This window comes from Podarcis muralis, chromosome 7 (genome assembly GCF_964188315.1).
Source record: "Podarcis muralis chromosome 7, rPodMur119.hap1.1, whole genome shotgun sequence".
NCBI lineage: Eukaryota > Metazoa > Chordata > Lepidosauria > Squamata > Lacertidae > Podarcis > Podarcis muralis.
The window spans coordinates 64,819,701-64,838,583 of record NC_135661.1 but is presented as its reverse complement, the minus strand read 5'-3'; the positions used below and the strand labels follow the sequence as shown (position 1 = coordinate 64,838,583).

Sequence of the window (18,883 nt, the reverse complement as noted above, 5' to 3'; positions counted from 1 at the left end):
AATTTTTTCAAAATCCTCCTCAAGCTTTCAAAATGTGAAGTAAAAGCGTCAACTGCTGTGGGGAGACTCAGGCTCCCCCCAAACCAAGCCCTTTGTGTGTGTGTAAAAGATGATGGGGGGGGGATTAGGAATGGGCAAATCTGCCCATTTCAGTTTTTCTCAGTTTCTAATTTTTTGAATCTTAAGATCAGTTATCCACAATTCCACATCAGTTTTTTCACCAGTATTTTGGTGCAGAGAGACACTTTTTTTTTGCAGTCTTCCCTAATATAATTCACTTTTGTGTTATTTTCAGTATACAGTATATGCATTTTAATGCACATTTTTGCAAGTATGTGGTTTTAGTACACAAAACTTGGCTAGATAATTGCACTGCAAAATTTGAAGACATGTCAATTTTGAAGGATGGCTGCATTTTTATTCCTTTATTGTTTTGGAAGTGTGAATTAGTTAATTTCGCCTTTAAATGCAAACTGAATCAAATTTCTCCCACATCCCTATTTATTGTGAGGGTTAAATGTGGTGGGTGGGTAAGGGAGAATCATGCCTCAACACTACCTAAAGTTGTATTCCTTGGAGGAAAGGCAAGATATAATGAATAAAACACTCAGCAGGGCTGCTTAGTACCTTTTACAAACACAAAGGATGCATTTAAGGAGGTTGGTGATGATGGAGAAGGTTACCTGTATCCAATGGTTTATTTGCAAGAAGTTTTCTTAAAAATAATTTTTCCCCCGATACTGTGCTGGAGTCTGTATTTAAGCCTCTATTGAAGGAGTGATCAACTTGTAATAATTTAGATGTTCTTGTTGCTATGGCTACATTTACAAAAAGCGAAGCGAACCATTATAATTTAAATTTCCAGTTATCAGGAAGAAAAAGAAATAAAGGCGGAAAGCATATTTTTTTTAAAGGGGGGGGGTTCCCTAGGCATGCAACTGCTTTATTCTTCACTGTCAGTTGTACTCGCAACATGACAATCAGTCGGATTTTATCAAATTGCCTTGTCAGGAGAGATTTAGTGCATTTTATACATTTAAATATATCTGTGATACTTGGGGCTTCTGCATTAAGCTTGACATTCGTTTGCCTGGACTGTTGCTCAGGTCTCACTCAATGAAGAGCGCCTGGCTCATTGGGGCAAATGGGGCACTGCCCCACCACCCTCAGCCAGCTGCCCTGCCTGCCTTCTTACTTAGAGAGGATGGCTCTGCCTGTCATCATTGGCTCCAGCTCCACCTACAGGGGGTCGCCTGGCCTCTCATAGGGCACCAGCCATCAATGATGTCACTTTAAAGTTTATGCTGCTAAGAAAGAACAAGAGAGAAACCGCATCCAAACCAAAGGCGCCAGCTTTGGCCCAACACGGGGGAGGTGAGTGAGGGCTCAGCATCGTATCGCATCTGTGACATCACACGGGCCCAGTGCACCAAGCCTGGTGGCGGAACCACCACTGCGCCCACCACAGCCACAGTTGGCAGCAGCGGCGAGGGAAATAGCAGCGGCAATAGAGCTTGCAGACCTGCCTGAGTTTTTGTCGCCGCAGCTACTTCTGCTGAGAGCCCAGCGGCAGTGGGAGGAGGTGGCGAAAGAAAAGAAATTTGGTTGTGTGTCCCAGGATAGATATATTTTGCTTTGTGTATTTGTTATTAGGGATAATGTAAGCTGAGCAGTTAATGTGCACAACAATAGGCCATTATGCACATTCACTACGCTGCATGATCATATATTTAATTTGCATATACTCTAAGCACCTCCAGTTGCCAGGATTCTTGTTTCAAGTGGAATGATATTGCTTTCAATGTACAGCGTGAATGGGGTCTAATCCACTGTTTCCTCCAATACCTGTGATTGGGCCTTCATTGTAATTCTCAGCGAGGCCTCCTGTCAATTCTGTGGCTGCTTCAAAGTGGAAGAAGCCCGCCCATGTCATCCTCAGCGCTCCACGAGACTACAGAATGACTTGGGTCCAGCCCTTGATTTAAATATGTCCCAATTATCTTCCCACAAGGGAAGAAAGGAGGGGGGCTGAAATATACAAGCTCAGGAGGACCACTGGAAGCGGTGCCGAAGAATTTGCATAGGTTAGGGCCATAGGAATAGGTCAGCGTCAGAGCACACGACTTGCATACCATCAGTCCCTGCTTCCTAGAGAGAGGGCTACAGAATCCTTTGGAAAGTGGCATCCCTGGGCATGCCAACACTCCCTGCAAGCGCCAGCCAGCATTTTCATCCTCTTGCTACAGAGAAGCTTTCTTGAAGCAGCTCAGACGTTTCCCCCCAAAATCCTGTGTGAAAAACAAGGACCATTGATCTGTGCTTTGTGAAGACATTAGCCAGGGAGCATTCACTTCCTCGCAAGGGGACAGCAGCCATGTATTCATTTCAACCAACAGCCAACCTCATCCCGAAGCTTTGAGGTTGGTAGTGATAAAAGATGATTAAAAACAAGTTTCCTTCTTTCAGATTGTGTAGGCACCATATACATTTAAAGCACATTTCCTACCCAATAATCCTGGGAACTGCCGCTTACCCCTCACAGAACAACAATTCCCAGCACCCTTAACAAACGATGGTTCCTAGGATTCTTTTGGGGGGGGGGGAGTTGGGGTTGAGAACGTGCTTTAAATGTATGGGGCAGCCTCAGTTTAACCCAAACCCCCAGTTCCACAGCTCACTATATGGCCTTCAAAAGATAAGCTGTTTCCGGCTTTGTTAAGTCTCCGTGGAAAAGAAGCCCCGTAATTGGGAGTGAGGAACCGCCGAGAATTCCCTGGGCTCGGCTAGAGATAGTGCAGGTGAGATCTTGTGTTATTTTATGCATTGTATAAATAATTCTCTATGTGCAACACCATCTCTCCTATTGCCTGTATAGCACTTGCCTTGATCTAGCATCAGCAAGCTTAAATAAATGCACCATGGTCTGTAGGTGAGGAAGCCTTTCTGGTGGTAAAAAAGGCTGTTTACTCCAGTTGCAGATATTCTCCCCCCTCCCCCTCGCAATACAATAAACATTGATGTACATGATTTTATACACACACACCCCTACCTATGGGTGTGAAGCGAGGAGTCTAACCTGCAATAATGATTGTGAATACTGTATGGGAAAGAGGGTGGGTTATGCAGTATTCTTGGATATACTGCAAGTACTGCACACTTGGCAGTAGATTTATTTTTTTCTTATTTATCATTTAGAGTCATGCTCTCTTGAGCATGTGGAGATCTAACAGAGGCTTGCAGCATGCAGAGGAAAAGAAGAGGCAATGTGTCAATGGACAGGGCAGAGGGAGTTATTCCCTTCTGGTAGCAAATTGACTGGACCAGTTCTGAAATGCCTGTGGTCAGTCCATCTAGTTCAGGGGTCAGCAACCTTTTTCAGCCATGGGCCGGTCCACTGTCCCTCGAACCATGTGGTGAGCCGGACTATATTTTGAAAAAATAAAGAAAGAATCAATTCCTATGCCCCACAAATAACCCAGAGATGCATTTTAAATAAAAACACACATTCTACTCATGTCAAAACACCAGGCAGGCCCCACAAATAACCCAGAGATGCATTTTAAATAAAAGGACACACTCTACTCATGTAAAAACATGCTGATTCCCGGACATTCCGCGGGCCGGATTGAGAAGTCAATTGGGCTGCATCCAGCCCCCAGGGCTTAGGTAGCCTACACCTGATTTAGTTCAATAGTGTCTACACTGACTGGCAGCAGCTCTCCAGGGTTTCATGACCTACCAGGGAACGCTGGGCATTAAACCTGGAGCCTTTTGCCTGCAACACACGTACTCTCTCACTGAGCCACTCCAGGTATTTAAAGGGAGCTCAGCTCCCTTTAACTTTTACACCAGCTCCCTTCAATCAGTGGTTTCAAAATGCTGCAAAAGAGCAAACGAAAGGCCCAGCGTCTTAGTTCCCCCACAGGACTGGCCCAAGACATTTTGGCACCTGAGGCATGCCCCGCAATGGTGCCCCTTCCCCATCAGGGAAGAAGGGGTGAGAGAAGAACTAGAGGAGGGGAGATCTGCACTAGGATATGCTGCCCCTGTGGATCATGCCTCCTGAAGCAGTCACCTCACCTTGTCTTATAAGTGGGCTGGCCCATATCTCCCAGGGTGTCATGTGCCACCAAGCTTGTTCAGCACCGCAGGCAGTGACATCAGCTGGAGGCAACAGGCAGGTGGACAAGAGGGCCAGGGTCTAGGCCAGAGGGCTGTGCCTTTAAAGGGGCTCCATTCTCCAACAAGAAGGCAGAGCCTGGGAGGGAAAATCAGGTTTGAGGATTATGCAAGTGCTACACAGGACTCAAGCAAGCCAATGTGAAGAAGCCTTGTACAGTGCATCTGCCCTAATCCCAAGAAGCAGGAGGAGTCAAGACCACTTCAACAGTTGTATTTATTGGTGAACAATGGATTAACCACTCAGAAGACGAGCTAGGACTCGCCACAGAGGTAAGCTGAAGGTTCCAACTAGTTCCCACTTAATTATGGAGGTGCAGAAGCACACCTGAAGCAGGTGGAGTTTCTATTACAAACCAGTTGTGTCTCTTAAAGAGACAGGTCACATATACTATCCTCCCCACCAGGGTTTCTGGTCCCCCCACCCCACCCCATGGCTATTGAACAAGCTCAGCTCTCATTGTACTGTTGTTTTCAAAAAGTGCTTCCCCTCTTAATCCCCCCCCCCCCTGCAAACCATGGGGTTCCTCTGAGCATGCTGATTCCTCCCTTTTGTTCCTCAGTGGCCCCATTTCCACCCCCAATGTGGGCACTCACCACCTGCATCTGCTATTGGAGGAAGTGATGATAACGGCTCAGTTACCACTCATGAGAATAAGCTGTATTTTCATGGGACCTGTGCAGGGTTCTGAAGAACGTGGCAATGGTGAAATACTCCACTGTCTTTTCTGCACTTGTTGAAGACCTTCCTTCTGGATCCAGCTTTCAAAGCGCAGACCTTTATACTACTCTGTCTTTTTTCCCCCTTACATTGTTTTTACATACAGAATTATTTTTAATTGATTGCATATATGGAATTGTTTTCCACTGTATTTACATGTGGAATTGTTTTTATTGATGTTTCTGCTGTGAGATATTTTATGGAAAGCAATTCAAAAATGGCGTCAATAATAATAATTGCACACAAGACCCTGCCTGTCAGTAACTCTTGCTACCTTCCCTGGATCATGGCCAGACCTGATTCCTTCAGACTCATGGTGGTCTGGGCTGGACCGATTCTTCTGCACAATGCTTTTCTACACATTGCAAATGATTTTGGATTGAACTGATGATCACTACACAATTTGTTAATGGTGGCATAATCCCTCAAAGAAGTATCTACTTCTTTTTCACTGTACCGATATTTTGTGCTGCTGTAACCTCTACATTCAGCCCTAGTTTAAATCTGGGTTTGAGATGTAAACATTTCAGCAAATGTTGTTTTCAACATGCACGTTAAAAATAGATGAAATCTGCCTTTATAGGTTCTATTTGTCGACTAAGACTGCAGTCCTAAAGTTGGGGAGGAGGGGGATGTGCCAAAAGGCAGATCATCTGCCTCATCCAGCCCCCTCTTGGGCTCCCATCAGTGGGGCAGCAGTGAGAATGGATCAGCTTTTTTACTCCTAGGGATATAGGACACAGCCTTATACGGAGTCAGGCCATTGGCCCATCTAACTTAGTAATGTCTATGTGGACTGAAAGCAGCATTCCAGGCATTCAAACGGTGATGTTTCCTTCCTAGAGATGCCAGGGATTGAACCTGGGACATTCTGCATGCAAAGCAGATACTCTACCACTGAACTCCACTGAACTACAACCCTTCCCCAACCTTCCTCTGGCCTTGTATTGCTATTTCCTTCTCCCTTTGGGAACAATGGGAAGGAAATTCACTACGCCACATCCAGGGCTGCTGTAGTTTCCGCCCTGCCTTGGAGGTGTTTCGGAGGACAGTGAAGGCTATTTGCCCTGATCTGTCCAGCCATGCCAAGCATCAGTCCTCCCCCCCCCCCATTTGCTTCCACCAACATCTCAGCTTCAGCAGCAGGGCAAAAGCAACGGAAGATACCAGGGCCGAATGGAAAGGGAATGCAACATGGGATCTCCCACAAGGGTTGCCAGTTCAGGAGCATCCCAGACCCTCAGATTTCAGGGTCCAAACCTTTGACCTAGGGGCAAGCATTATCCTGTCTCCAGTTAGGAAACCATCCAAGGGTCTGTAGGATTGCAGGGTTGTTTGTCCTTCAGAATAATGATATCCCCCTTTCCGTTTTTGAAGACTTTTACCCACACACACATAGAGAGAAACAAACAGGAATAATGGAAGCAGCAACAGAGTAATAAATATAATCCCTTTTAATTTACTGATTTTTGCCTCAGTATCAGCAACTACGTTGTGTTGATGACTTTAATTTCACCTTCACTAATAAATTCTCATTTAATTTTTTTAAAAAAAACTTATACAAGTAACTCTTTCCCTGCCTTCTCCAAACAGAATTTGACTGCAACCTAACCCTCCTTACTTGAGAGCTCCACTGAATTCAATAGGACTTACTTTTGAGTAGACATGGTTGCAACTGTGCTGTTCAATATGTCATATATAGCCTCTCTCATACTCTAACCAGCTATTGATCCGCAGACCTTCTGCATTTTCCCATTTACTTGTCACCTCACTTTGCACTTCTGTGATTAATTAACCCACCAATTCTCATTTCTCAGTTGGCATTGCATCCTTAACGTATCTCAGAAAAAATCTTAATGGTTGTAACAGTCTAAAGTGAATGGTAATTGTTCTTAGAACCTCAACAATTTCCTACCAATCCATATAGGTTTCTATACATCCCTGTCATATAATAAAGTTAATTTCTTTAGTTAAGTAGGGCTGCCATATGTCCCAGACATTACTGGGATTTCAAAGGTAGAATCGACATTCAGGGGGAATTTCCAAAAGGCAGCGCTTTGTCCTGGATCTTAGGCAAGTCAACTGAAAAACAATTTGGGGGGTTTCCTGGCAACCCTAATCCAAGTATCCATCCTAGCTAAGATACGGCAGGTAGGAAATAGTTTTGACACAGAGGCGGCAAATGTCCAGCCTGGGGGCCAAATTTGGCCTGGCATGGGTGCCAATTCGGCCTGTGAGGCTGTTTCCCCCCCAAACCTTATCCACCTACCCCACAGCATATGTGATGTCATGTGTGGGGCAAATAGATGCATATCTGAATTGATTGAACAGCAATCCCTGTAGGAAGCAGGCTGGGACTCCTCACCTATCAGCTGATGAGTGGTGACTTTGACCCCATAGGATTGGCTGTGTGATCAAGTTCCCCATGAAGAACTTGATCATCGAGCTGATCCCTTCAGAGAGCAGCTTTGAACTCGCCACCCATCAGTAGATAGGCAGTGACTTCAAGCCTGCTTGATCAATAGCACTTCAAGGAATCACAGAGGCTTATTTGAAAGCCCTGCATGGTGCTTTAATGTCCCCAAAATATTCTTCAACACCAGGTGTTTGACAGATGGGTAACCCCACCTACATGTCAAATCTGGCCTCTGAGAGGTAGAGGAGATAAGGAGTTGGCCCACTGGCCAGGTCAGGTTTCCCACCCCTCCTATAAGAGACAGAGTTGTCTCAGTGGTGGCCCCTTGTTGATGGAATGTTTACCTCAGAGAGGCCTGCCTAGCAACTGCATTAATGTCCTTTCAGCACCAGCAGAAAATGTTTTCTTCTCCTAGACATTTTTAAAATGTGCTTTTTAAATTACCAGTTTCTGCTGTCTTTTTATGTGTCTTCCACTCCGTGGCATTTTAAAATTATATGTTACTGCTGGGTATGGTTTTTAACTCCTTTTTATAAATGCTTTTGTGTTGCTCATTGTTCAGTTCTGTTAATTTTATTTAGCTGCAATGTTATATAATGCAGCATTTAATAAATTTTGTAAGTGAATAATTAAGCATGATTTACTAGGTTTATAGATGGCCCCGTTCTCACATTTCAAAATACATATCTGCCTACTCATTTCACTCAACCTCACAACAACCCTGTGAGGTAGTCATATATTAAGCAGTATAAAAATGAAATAATCAATTATTCTCTTTTGACAGCTGGGGAACTGAGGTGGAGAGTGAATTGCCGAAGGCTGTGCCAATGAAACTGTGCTGAACTAGGATTTGAAAAACAAAGACTCCTACAGGGCGGCATGTTATCGACTGACAATAATTCAAGGTGAAAAAAATATTCTGTGCTAAACAGAAAAGATAAGAAAGAAACTTGCATCAGATTAAGATTGCAGCTATTTGCCCTACTTTTATTTTTAATCTAGTGCTGCAGTTGAGTTTTCAAAGCTCTAATTACCTGGATATACTTTACTGCCTTTTACAAATTCTAATTTTTGCACAACCCAATGGAGCAGCTTCTTCAGGAGGAGGAAGATGACCTATTTACATTTTCCCCCTTCATTGAAACGGAGTCTGAGGGTTTGTTTACCTCACTGCATAGCTTGCTTTAACTTCAGTTCTGTTTACACAATCCAAATACAGTGGTACCTCGGGTTACAGACGCTTCAGGTTACATACGCTTCAGGTTACGGACTCCGCTAACCCAGAAATAGTACCTCGGGTTAAGAACTTTGCTTCAGGATGAGAACAGAAATTGTGCTGCAGCGGCGCGGCAGCAGCAGGAGGCCCCATTAGCTAAAGTGGTGCTTCAGGTTAAGAACAGTTTCAGGTTAAGAACGGACCTCCAGAACAAATTAAGTACTTAACCCAAGGTAAAGGTACCCCTGCCCGTACGGGCCAGTCTTGACAGACTCTAGGATTGTGTGCTCATCTCACTCTAGAGGCCGGGAGCCAGCGCTGTCCGCAGACACTTCCGGGTCACGTGGCCAGCATGACAAGCTGCATCTGGCGAGCCAGCGCAGCACACGGAAACGCCGTTTACCTTCCCGCTGGTAAGCGGTCCCTATTTATCTACTTGCACCCGGGGGTGCTTTCGAACTGCTAGGTTGGCAGGCGCTGGGACCGAACGACGGGAGCGCGCCCCGCCGCGGGGATTCGAACCGCCGACCATGCGATCGGCAAGTCCTAGGCGCTGAGGTTTTACCCACAGCGCCACCCCACTGTATAAATTCAGGGGTTCCAAAGAATCTAAAGAGAGGTGGTGGCAGCAGTGGGGACTGTCTTGACAGCAGCAATGCGTTCAGTGGTGCCATTGGGGTGGGACTTTGGGGACAGAAGACCAAGTCCCCACTTAGAAGCAATAGCAGAAGCCACCCCCCCCCCCCCAAACACAGCAGTGGTGGATTGCAACATTTTGAAGTGGACCCAGAGTAAAACCACTAAGTCCAGAGTCTAAAGTAACCTAACTGTACCACTGGATGTGTTTCTGACATGACTCGTTTCTTGTGAGTACAGTAATAAGGTGCAAAAAGGAAGGAAAAAACACATGTTATGTCCTAGTGATTGGTTTCTAAGAATTGAGATATGGGTTGGGGGTGGTCTCAAGACTGCCTGAAAGTTTAACCTGCAAACTCTACTTTCTACTTAACCCCAGGGGTCAAGGAATTAGGTTAGATGGTCCAAAGGATTTATTAGATGGTCCACTGGGGTGGGGCAGGACATTATTAGTATTATTACATTGTCCTAGGGCAGGCTACAGCAAGTAAAACAACATTAAAATCAAAACACTATTACACAATATATATATATTTAAGTTTTAAACAACTTAACATTACAGAAATAAGGTGGATCCTTAAAATATACATCTTGAAAACCAGGATGAACACCTGCATCTTCATATTCCATGAAAACTACAATAAAGGTGCACGTCACACCTGTGTGTGTATTGCGGGGGGGGGGGGGGAGTTCCACAACTTAGGGGCTGCCACAAAGAATGCCCTTTCCTGCCTCCCCCGACCACCCCCAAATTTCATTAGTTTATTACTCCTTCAGATATTAGGAGTGTATCTTATTTCTGTATGCTTGCCAGTGACCCTTTGCATTTGGGTTGTGACATTGTTGACTGTGAGTGGTTTATAGAATAGTAGAGTTGGAAGGCACCACGAGGGTCATCTAGTCCAACCCCTGCAATGCAGGGATCTTTTTGCCCAGCGTGGGGCTCAAACCGTTGACCCTGAGATTAAGAGTCTCATGCTCGACCCGCTGAGTTACCTTGTTGAGTGTCTTTATGTATGAGTGGCAGATAGATGTAATGTTTGAGGTAGTGAATGGTTGTAGTGGGTATGTGGAATGGATGATGAGTGAGATTGGATGAATGATGGTGTGTTGTTTGAAATTTTATATTAAATTTCTCTGTAGTGCTCTCCGATTTATTATTATTATGTTTATGGATATTTCTATGTATTTTGTTAGGTGAACTATTTGATATGGCTTTGTTGTGCTTATTGAACTCTGAGATCCTTTTGAATAGTAAAGTGGTCAATAAATGGAAATAGTGATGATAATAATAAACAAACAGGCAAGCATGTATTTCTAGGTAGCTCCCAATGGGGCAAAATTATGCACTTCCTACCCCTGGGGCTCTGTGCCCTCACTAGAGCATCCCCCCCTTCAGCCACAAAGACAAAAAGGGCAACAAAAGGGGGGTGTCCCTCTCAGTGTAACCCCAAAGAGTGCTCTGCAGTGGTTGGATTTAAAAACAATTACAGGAAATGTCATCAGCAACCCACTGTTTTACCCTGCTCTTTCTGCATCAGGAGAATTGTCAGGCGACAGTTTTAAGCTGATGATTGTGACGTTTGCTCCCAGTTGGACTTATCAAGTTTTCAACAGATTTTTAAATTGGATATTTTTATCTGTATGATTTTTTAAAAAAAACAATTTATTACCTACCCAAGCTTTAGGGATGAGGTGGTGGTAGAGATAAATAGATCAATAATGAAAGGGATTTGCAGAGGGCAAGGCAGAAAGAGATTCTGGATTCCCGAGATTCAACCCAGAAGCTTGAAAAAGGTCACATCAAAATTGAAAGATCAATTTGCTCCATGGCACCTTCATCAGTTATTCATGAGGCTGGGTGGCAGACACTTAGTATTCACAATTTGAGACATATCCTTAGACTGGAACAGCCTATTTAAATAGTAAAATTAACTTTTGGGGAATATTCCACACAGGTACAACACAGACGAAATAGCAGGGCATCTTTGTAAACTTCCGCCTGCTCAGTATTCAACACCCATTTCCAGAGAGTGAAGTCTTCACACTTCAAGTTCTATTTCTCCTGAGGTAAAATGGTTAAAATAATAATAATAAAAAACCTTATGTGCTTGTCAATAGCCAAAAACTAATAATTTCTTGCTTTTCTTCCCGTTATGTGGCTTAACAATTAAGAGGAAGTGTGGAAGGGAGAATAACGTGCCTCAAAATAAGTTGAGTATTTGAATTTTGCCATTTGTCAGGGCTATATACACACAGATACTTCGATGACCAGGCGTGACGGTGGCTGATATGCTCCTCAGAACAGGAACACGAAAGCATAAGATGCTCTCTGGGTGTGTGAGTGTCTTGAATCTGAGCAGAAAGGGGGGAACTTTTTAATCCTGAGGGCCACAATCTCTTCTGAGCAGACCTCTGAGGCCCAGCGCCAGAAGCAAGAGGAGGTGGAGCATTAGGTGTAAATTCCATCTTTGTAGGGTAGGGTAGTTTCTTCAAACAGCTTCCTTTATTCCCCTTGTAGGCAAGCAGCAAGCGTTTTCCAAGTTCAAGGGCACAATCCAGTCAGGCAAAAGCATTCAAGGAGGCTACAAAATAGGGCTGTTGAGACATGAGGCTTGGGAGGGTGTGTGGTTTGGGGTGAGACCAGAGAGAGGGGTCTAGAGGGCTGCATTTGGCCCCAGGGCTTGAGGCTCCTCATACTACCCTCCAGTGCATCCAGCAGTGCACCAGAAGGTTGGTGGTTTGAGCCCACCCAGGGACAGCTGTGGGCAAGATTACTGCATTGCGGGGGTTGGACCATCAGGGTCCCTTCCAACTCTACAATTCTGTGATCCCTGAACTACAGATTCCCATTATCAGGCTTTGGTGCCTAGCCGCCTCCTCTTCAACTGCAAATCTGGCAGGGTGAGTTTTATGCCTCATGCCAGGGGTAGGTAACCTAAGGCCCGGGGGGCTGGATGCAGCCCAATTGCCTTCTCAATCCAGCCCACGGACAGTCCAGGAATCAGCGTGTTTTTACATGAGTAGAATGTGTCCTTTTATTTAAAATGCATCTCTGGGTTATTTGTGGGGCATAGGAATTCGTTCCTATTTTTATTCAAAATATAGTCCAGCCCACCACATGGTCTGAGGGATGGTGGACTGGCCCACGGCTGAAAAAGGTTGCTGACCCCTGCCTCATGCAATCCACATGCAGTCAGCTGACTCCAAAAGCCAATCCCTGCCCACCAGAGCCTATAAAGCCCTGCTTTTTATGACTATTGTCACCAGCTTTGAATACTTTGAACACTTTTCAGTAGAAGAGTGTGCAATACAATTATCAAAAACAAATAAAAACAGTCTACTGGAAAAAAGGTAGAATTTTTATTTTCTCAACAGCAAATGTACATTTTACAGCATATGTTTAACTATATACACAGAGGCATTATATTGTTCATGTTACATACACTTTTTTCTAGAGATTTCCAAAATAGGTATGTTCTCATAAAAATGAAACTTCTTAGACCATTCTTTCAAGACCTTTGCTATAGCAACAACTGCAGCAAACTCCTGTATATGAAGCCTGGGCGACATAGACAAGGGAATGAGGTGGTAGAGATATGAGGTGATAAAACAGAGTGCATCACATTAGACGGTGGGTGTTGGGAGGGATCACCTTTGTGAATTCTCCTCTGCACTAGGGATGGGGCCTATCTGGCCTTCCAGATGTTGAACTATCAACTCTCATCAGTCCTAGACAGCATGTACAATGGTCAGGCATGATGGCAGCTGTAGTCCAGCAATATCAGGAGAGACACCTGTACCCCAATCCTATTCTTCATGAAAGACTCCATGTGAGTAGAAACAAGGAGTGAGTGGGGCAACAACCCCTCTCCCTGATGTGCTAGATATTTACCTTCAGGAATTATTGTTTTTTTGCTTTAATATGGACAACATTCTAAATTTGAATCCTCACCTGTCCCTTGAAGTGAAACATTCTATTCTACCACCTTAATCTGCTCCATGTAGAAGACAAGTTTCTGTTCAATTCTAGTTAGTTTTGTACAGATGAGGATACCGTCTATATAGATATACATATTTTCAGCAGAGATCTTCAACTGACCTTGCATTGTCAACCCAAATAGAAGAGTTTTTTGTACCTTGTGCTACAAGGCATGGCATGCTGAGAAGAGATGCCTTTTTGGAGAGATGAAGTAAGTTTCATTAAACACCTTTTCCTCCCAGGGTCAACTTAGTACACAGTTTATAAGAGCCAAGTTTCCAAACTATCTGGTTTCGGAGGTTAATCTATCTGCTGTTTTCTGAATCGTCAGCCTCATTAAAGTTTTACTTTGCCCAGCTGTAGCATTAGCAGAGTTATATAAAAAAAGGATTCTTTGGGAAAAGTGAAATTAGTATTTCAGAAGCCAATTACAAATCTATAAAACAGATTAGTATATTTCCAACAAGGCCACAAACACAGCAAACTGTGCCACAGTGCAGCTATTCAGGATCATTGTTAAACATAATCTCTTAATGACTGTAATCCTGAGTCTCCCATTATTTAGTTTTCTAAATCCAGAGTCTTATGAAATGAGAAATTAGACTGAGAATTTATTTTCTAAGCCTCTGTCAGAGACGCAGGTGGGAAGAAGGAAAGATGTATGACAGAAATGCACTTATAAACAGCCATTTAACATTAAATGTTTTAAAAAATAGAAAGCCGAAAGGAATTATTGTTTTCCTTTAATCCAATTTGGCGCCCTTCGATTTAGTGGCTTAAATCGCTGAGAGGGATGCATAGGGGGGGACCAGGGTGGAACTTACCAAATATTAACAAAAGATGTTTAAGAATAAATATAAGGACCACTGTTGTCTAGTCAACTAGCCAAACCTCAGCATTTGAGTTCTTCCTAGATGGCAAATATACAGAGAAATCTAAGTGAAACTGCTCAGCATCTCCATCAATGTGATGGATGAGTCTTCAAACATTTTGCTGCAGCAAAAGACCAAAGGTCAGTTTTAGGAAGAATATCCAACAGCCTCTGTGTGTTTTTGAATGAAGTACTTTCAAAAGGCAAAAGAGAAAAAGGTTACAGAGCCATACAAACCTCTTCTGACATTTGAAACCATAATTTTGGTTCAAGTTTTTTTCTCCTTTTAAAGTGCAAAGCTATATGTCTTAAGAGAAAGTATGCCTACTCTCTTCTGAAGCTGGCTGAAGAACGAACGAAAGAACCCATTACTGCCCACTGGTAATTCAAAGAGGCGGTTCTTGATCTTTCTCATTTTAACAGCTAGCGCAATTTCCCTGTTTCCAGTAAGAGCTCAGGAAGAATGCAACGAGACAGACCCTGCTTCTGATGGAGCCACCAAAAAGAAAAGCAAACATTGGTCCTTATTTTCTCTCTCTCTTTGCTAAGACCTATTTGAGTGAGAAAAAGAGTGCAATTATAGCCTGCCCTTTGGAAAGGGTAAAAAAAAACGCACATCGGATTCAAATTATTGTTCAGCCATGGTGCAGTTCATCACCACAAAGGATCAATACCATGCTGCTTTCCAAAGAATCTCACCTGTTACAATCTCTCTTTCTTAACCACCTGTGAATCTTCCTTCCCTCACAACCTTTCCCAGTTGTTGGGAAGGGTGCATGCGAAGGCCAGCTCCACACCATACATTTAACAAACATTTATAGCACTTCAGCGGTCATGGAACCTGAAGTCTACCCCTCACAGAACTACAATTCCCAGCATTCTTTGGGGGAAGCACTTTAAATGTCTAGTGTGGATGTGGCCAAAAACTGTTCCAGGTATGTATGTATGCATGCTAACCTTTATTGACCCAAGTGCCACATTCATCCCTGGTGACTCTCTGGGGGCCACAAACCAGCAGTGAGCGTGGGCAAAAGTTCGTGTGGATGCGTCTTTGTCTGTCTGTCTGCCTGTCACACATACACACTAGCTCTCACACATGCAAACAGGCACTCCGGTTTGAGCTGATCCATATAGATCAGATGAAGGAATCGGTTATCACCCACCCTAGCTCATCAAAACACTGATTGATGTGGACAGGGTGATTTGCATCCCCCTCAGGGCACTGGGCTGAGCAGCCTACTTTATTTTTTTCTTCTTCCCAAAATCAATGGGGTCTGGGATGATGAAACGGGGAAGAAAAAATGTGCTTGGGGAGCCACATCTGATTTTAAAACAACCTTGTACATAAGGACAGAAAAGTGACTAGCCTAATGAGTTTTCCAGTGGATGAGGTACAGATACTGCATCCTGCCTCTGGTAGCTCAGCTGGTTTCTGTGATTTGCCTCCACGGAATTCATTTTTGCCTGTGGCAATTAGGCAAGTGGTTAAATACAAGGCTGATTAAAAAATGTACTTTCCTGCTTAACAACAGGGCTCCAAAGCAGTTTACAATCAATAAAATAAGCAGTAAAATATTATTCTTTTAAAAAGGCATTGGCAGTGATCAACTTTCCAAGAACTGAAAGTGGTGGGCACGTGTTTTAACACCTGCTCTCCAAACCACTTCCCAGCACATTGAAAACAAGTAAGTCAGGGAAAAGGCAAAATGAGAAGTCTTCTTCCCAACACTAGCTTTCTGTATGTATGGAGTTTGTTACCCCTGCCAAATGGTGAACATCCACTCATGTGATCCATGCATGTGCAGCCTGAAGTGCAGGAAGAGAGTGAAGGCTTCCACTGCTATTTGGATACACGAAGCTCAAGATTGGGTAGAAACCACACAGGGCTGAAATTGCCCCTCTCCCTGCATTGCTATATGAACATTTTCCAATGGGCTCAACTCATGTCAAGCTACAAAGAGGGTCATGAACCACTGGGGCCCCATTCTGACACATGTTTGGACCAGTTCCACAGGAATTTCAGGGTGGTGCAAACAGACTGCTCATGAGACATGTTCAGATGTCAACTTCCTGTATTCCTGGCCTGAAGCACTTGGCTGTCATTTCTCAGGGGAAAAGAATGTTATATTCCACCTCCACCTCCCAGAATTGTCTACATGGAAAGCCAGCCCTGTACATCACACTACTCCAGTTTCACTATGGTTGTCCCAACAGGGACAGGAGGTCCTCTCCTGCTAAGTCAAGATACAATGAAACCAGGCTGGTGGCTACCTGGAGGTGGAAGTTGCTATCAGCGGTGTGGCCCCTGCTGTGTGGGAAACAAGAGAAGAGGCAGAGCATGTGCCTCTCCAAGCATTTACACACGGCCCTGCCCTATGCGGCTCATGACTTCCCTTCTCCACAGCATCTGAAAAGGGCCTAGGCATCAAACAGGTTTGATTTCATGGATCAGTAGGGCAGTTTCAATAGTTCTGGTCCACAGATTAGGCAGCTGCTTCAGCCTGTGTGCCATTAGTACCAAAACAACCCTACTGATGCTTATTAAAAGCATCTGGCTAGGCTCTGTCCACTCAGCTGCTGTGGGTTGGCACCAACATGCCATTGGGAGGAGCCGGCAGGTCATAGAGAAAAGGGCTAGAGGGCCACAGCCTGCCATTTCCCCACCTAATGCAGCATCACGTAACCCATAGTAACCTTCCCTGCTTGAACCAGCCAGAAAGCCAACTCCGCCTCGCTGTATCTACCCCAGAGCAACCTCCTTCCTTGTCGGGCTGCTTCTCTTCTAGAAAAAGTAACTCAGATCACTTTGATGTTGCACCGCCGGCACCCACCTCACAAGACACAGCTGATGCTATCACAGTTTACCACGAGTATTCCAATGGGAAAAGCAGTCTAATACTGTAATGTTAAGTTAGACAATGTTACTTAATTTCCGTGATATATGTAAACTGAAGGGATTCTTGAATAAATATGCTCAGGAGTATCTCATCATTTACATAAAAAGCAAAGATTTTTTAAAAAAAGAAATATATTCATATATTTATATATATAAAAAGATTATTAAAATATCTAAAGCTTTGGTCTAAAGAGTTATATGGTGACATTATAGCATCCATCTGGATCAGATGTTTGCCTCGCCCACCCTTCTTAAGGAAAACCCTCCGGTTAAAAAAAATCACTCAGAATGCAGTGCATCAAGTTCTCAGTGGTTATGTAACTTGAAAAGCTGGTCAGGAGAAAAGGAAAGAGAGAGAGAAGACGTCAGAACCCAAAGAGGTGGTCGTCTTTCCCCGCCACTGTAGAGGAATCTACTTTGTCCCAGTCAACAGGAGAGAGGATTTCGGCGCTTTGGATATCTTGTGCAGTCAAGCCAATGTCGAGGTCCTGGGGGTTAGTTCGAGATTGTGCCAGTCTGAAAGAGGAAGAAGAAGAAACCCTGTGAAGGGACCTGGAGAGAGTTGTGTATGCAGGACCACCACCAGAAACAGCACCATGGGAGACGGGGAGTGAGAGAAGCGTCAACAGGTATAGTAAAGGAGGTGGACCATTTCTGACTAAAGTGAGGGTTACTTCTGAATGTCCCTCTCCTCCCCAGGGTGGGGAGCAGGCAACCCTGAAAGCAGAAAGCCAGCTCTTCAGGGAGAAAGGTTCTAATGCAGGCATTTGCCTGCTGGTCCTCCTGGTATCCCATTGACGCGGAGTGTTTCAACACAGAGCAGAATTCCAAAAACATGAGTCCTCCCTCTCCAGTATAAAGCGGTGTAGTCCTTTCTGTCATTCATTACATTAATATCCTGCTTTTCCTCCAGGGTGCTCAAAGTGGCATGCATGGTTCTGCCCCGTAGCCCCATTTTATCCTTACAATAGCTCTGTGAGGCAGGCTAGGCTTTGATCGTGCGACAATGATTTATAGCAATTTTATCGAAGTCCTTTTTCCTCCCAGCTAGTGCATAGAGGGTCACTGTTTGCTACAAAGCTATTATTGTCACTCAAAAGAAACCGAACTATTTCTGCTGGGGTGTACCTGCTTGTTGGTGTGAACAAAGGTTCAGAAAGCGAGCTATTTGGTCTCTATGTAAGGGGTGAGAAGGCTAATGGAAAATGAGTGATGTCTTCCACCTGAGGTTGATCAGAAATACAAAGTCTGTCTGCATATGGAACCTTGTTGTAGCAACGCATCCAAGAATGAGTGGGCATCGCTTGGAAATGCAGTTCAACAAAGGCATTTCTTAAGGAAAATGGTGAGAGTTTGGTCAGATAACTAGCTCTAAAATGCTCTGTTCTCAAGAGTGGATACCAAAGGGAAAATCTGGTGTTAGTTGCAGGTCCCTTCTGGATTCTATCCAGAAGAACCAACTTATGGACTTCTCTGCCACAAAATGTGGTGATGATGACAGCTAACGGGAACCTCTGTGTTTGGAAGGAACCATGTGGGAAGCCTGCTGCTATCTAAGCTGGTGTGCTTCCCAGACATGGGCGTAGCCAGGGGGGCAGGGAGGGGCAGCTGCCCCCCCACCAATAAAAATCAATAAAAATATATGGTTGAGGTCCTCCCCCAAAGGCCTGCTCAACTAACAAAAGGCCTGCCCCCCCCAACAAAAACCCTGGCTACACCCATATTCCCAGAGGCATCTAACTGGCAGTGGTAGAAAACAGGATGGACCTTTTGCAGTATGCCTCTAAATACCAGTTTCTGCCAAGTCCAAGACAGAAGAGGTGCTTTTGCATTTGCAGGCATCCCAGGGCGATCTGGTTGGATGTTTGGATGCTGTTGAATGCAATGAGCCATGTCTGTCTCTCTCTGTGTGTATGCACAGTTCCCAAACTCACAAATTACCCTATTTAAAATTCACACGGGGGGT

The 18,883-nt window shown here is 44.3% G+C and overlaps 1 protein-coding gene across 2 annotated transcripts in view; it reads right to left on the bottom strand.

Annotated features, from left to right (window-relative positions):
* Window positions 1-15,540: 15,540 nt before the first annotated feature.
* Window positions 15,541-18,883, bottom strand: part of LDLRAP1 (low density lipoprotein receptor adaptor protein 1) — a 64,124-nt gene continuing 60,781 nt past the window's right edge. For both annotated transcript variants that reach the window (XM_028738806.2, XM_028738807.2), the window contains exon 9: window positions 15,541-17,433. In XM_028738806.2, the coding sequence (XP_028594639.1) occupies window positions 17,283-17,433 (151 nt within the window). In that variant the 3' untranslated portion in view covers window positions 15,541-17,282. The remainder of the gene's footprint in view (window positions 17,434-18,883) is intronic.